The sequence below is a fragment of the Drosophila hydei genome, unplaced genomic scaffold, assembly GCF_003285905.1.
Source record: "Drosophila hydei strain 15085-1641.00,03,60 unplaced genomic scaffold, DhydRS2 tig00008147-arrow-arrow-pilon, whole genome shotgun sequence".
Classification (NCBI taxonomy): domain Eukaryota; kingdom Metazoa; phylum Arthropoda; class Insecta; order Diptera; family Drosophilidae; genus Drosophila; species Drosophila hydei.
The window spans coordinates 322,337-325,529 of record NW_022045851.1 but is presented as its reverse complement, the minus strand read 5'-3'; the positions used below and the strand labels follow the sequence as shown (position 1 = coordinate 325,529).

The 3,193-nt window shown below is 42.8% G+C and overlaps 1 protein-coding gene across 1 annotated transcript; it reads left to right on the top strand.

Annotated features, from left to right (window-relative positions):
• The first annotated feature begins 399 nt into the window (after positions 1 to 399).
• Positions 400 to 1,608, top strand: LOC111603426 (endoplasmic reticulum resident protein 44). Its single transcript, XM_023321010.2, has one exon. It carries the CDS (start codon positions 400 to 402, stop codon positions 1,606 to 1,608), a length of 1,209 nt encoding a protein of 402 aa, XP_023176778.2.
• Positions 1,609 to 3,193: the final 1,585 nt, after the last annotated feature.

The following is a 3,193-nucleotide window of genomic DNA, read 5'->3' as shown; positions in this document are numbered from 1 at the left end:
AAATAGCTAGACACAATTATTTCATTAGATGCGATTCTTTTAGCTTCCTATTGACTTTATTACCCTTATCTTAAAATAATAATCGTTAAAAATATAAATGCATGAATAGAAGCTAAGTCAGCTACCCTAAAAGCAAGTAAACTAGTTTTTTCTTATAATTCTCAAGTAGTTAAATCATTAAGTGGTTCAATTTGCTATTGATCTCTAAGTTCAATTCCTCAACTCAAAGAGACCACTATGAAATCTGAGATCAGCAACATGTTTGGCTCGAAGCGTAACGGGAACATTTTAGATGCGCATGCGGAACGAACTAGTTTATAGCCGCAACTAATGAACATTTGAGATAAAATCGTCAACATTGCTAAATGATTTTCAGACTTTAGAGAGTTTTCGTTGAAAATGAATCGAAAATTTAGCAACTGTGTGGCTCTGGCTCTGGCTTTGGTGCTCTGTCAACTCTTTTGCTCTACAACTGGAGAATCCTATCAAGTAGGCATGCATAATGTGAGTGAACTAGTTGACTCGAACGGACTCGTTCTGCTGCTCTTCTACTCGAATAGATGCCACTACAGCATGCAGCTATTGCCCATCTTTGATGCAGCCGCAGATCAACTGCACAGTCGACTTGGAGGCTCGGGCCAGTTGGCGTTGGGCAAGGTCAATTGCGACGAGGAGCCCGAAATGGAGAATTATTATGATATTGGCAAGTATCCCACCATAAAGATCGTGCGGTTCCAGCACGTTAGCAAAAATGAGTATCGAGGGCAACGCTCCCTGGAGGCCATCATGGTGTTTGCGATTGAGGAGATACAGGATCCCATCCAGCAGTTCGTCTCTCTGAAAGACCTCTATGATCTAAGTAGCCATAAGTATTTGGTCATTGGGCACTACCAGGACAAATCCAGTGTCGAGTACGACGCCTATCGCAAGGCTGCGAGCAATCTGAAGGATCATTGTCATTTCCATGTTAATTTCAATGCAAGCCATGCGCAAAATTCCCTGACATTTCGGCAGAATATGAATCATACGGAGTCGCTTAGCGTGTTTACCGGCAACATGTCCAGCCAAGAGGATCTGTTGAACTGGTTCCACGAGACGTGTATTCCCATTGTGCGCACACTGACATTCTACAACGCCGAGGAAATCACGGAGGAGGGCAAACCCTTGGTTATACTCTTCCATCACCCTCAAGATACAACATCAAGAAAGGATTTCGAGAAAGTGATCAACGCCGAACTGATAGATGAATTGGAATATGTAAACTTTTTGACTGCCGATGGAAATCTATTTGCCAGTCCCCTCTCCCATATGAAAAAAACAGAGGCCGATCTCCCTTTCATAGCCATAGACACATTCATGCACATGTATCCCTTTCGCAACTACGACGATCTGCATAAGCCGGGCATGCTGAAGCAGTTCGTAGGCAGCCTCTCCTCGGGTGATCTGCACTGGAACTACCATTTCGGAGACTTCGTCGAGTCGGCATCGCAACCTGAAGAACAAGAATATGGAGATGACGATATTCTTTTCACACTGCCGCCCATCTCTAAGTTCAAGGATCTGAGACCCTCCAAACACCGCTATACATTCGCCAGAGATGAGTTATAAGATAAAGAAAGGATCAGAGAAATGAATTCAATATATTCAAAGATCGGATTAAAAAATTTATTGAAGACATTAAACATTAAAAACGTTAAATCAAAGGTTAGTCTACTAGAACTATTTTAATAGCTTGTTATAATAAGATGCAGATCAATTATAATATTAAACAATTTTATATAATACTTAAGCATATGCAACACTCTTGATTAATTAATAAAAATGTTACAATATAATGAAACGATCTGTAAAAGTAATTCGATTTCTGTACAGCTGAGATGAGCAGTTAGGATGTGATGGACACAGAGATATGAAACAAAGTAATGAACAACAGCAAACATATACACTTAATACAGTGAACTAGTTCCATTCCATATAATCCAAATTTATAGGTTTTCCCGTGTCCAACTAGTGCAGAAGAATCTGAACTTAAGAAAATCTATCCCCAGTTTTATATTTTTAAGCCTTACTTCGGACGATTCTTTATAATTATAAATATTTTGGATTTCTAATATCTCCATAGTCTACATAGAAGAAGAAGTCTATGTGCATGCAGAGGACTGACTGTTGGATGCTTGCGCCTAGTTGGACATTCAGACTCTGATTATGGATGCTGCGACAAATCGAACACCAGCCTATATGGGCATGCCTTGCCATTGAGAACCAACTAAAGAGCTGGCACGCGTCTGCATTGGAGGATGTGTGCTGGTTCCTGGAACCAGATCAAAAGAACGCAAAGCATTTGAATATGCGAGACGCACAGAAATGCTAATGAACTCATTAGTGAATCAAAGTGAGCAGCGAGTGCAGCCTGGAACTGGAACTGGAACTGGAACTGGTGCGTGTGCCCCTGGGGCATTTGTCATATAAGGCAGCGCCATAGAGCAAACACTTTTACTCATAAATTGTCATAATTAATAATAAATTTATGGACAGTTGGGCAGTTGGGAACTACCATAAAGAGAACTGAGCTGGTTCGAGTTGGAACCAACTTTGGAGCCCGGTTCTAATGAGCGTCAAGAGCGCGTGCCGTGCCACATGTGCCAAATGCGGCACCTCGCGTAGGCCACGAGCTACAATTACCAGAGTTTTCCATAGTCGGTGCTCGGTGGCTCGTTTTGGAGTGGCAGCTGCCCCACCAAAAAGGTGTTGAGCCACCAGCACCACCAACACCATTAAAGCACCATCCCAGCGACCATGCCCACCATAAATAACTGTCAATAAATGTCAACGTTTTTGGGGCGCATTAACATAGAAGCTAAGCCGATTCCGCTGACAGCTGCTGACGCATGCCCCAAGATGTGGCAGCATCTGCAGCTGTATCAGTGTCTCTATCTTAAGCTGTATCTGGCCATCCATCGCTGTCAGCGTCTGTCTTGGCGCAATTGATTTAATCGCCTTTTAATCGCCTACGCCTCACCTGCTCGGGCCGCACTGCCCAATTACCTGCGCGACTCGTTAGTTACCTGCGGAAGTCACGTGCGGAAGCTTTGCTTTTTTTTCAAGTACCTTCCCGACTTTCCCGGCCTTATAGCGGGTACTCACATGCAAGTTCTATATTAAAGCTAAGTTGGCTTCCGTTTAACATTTACAC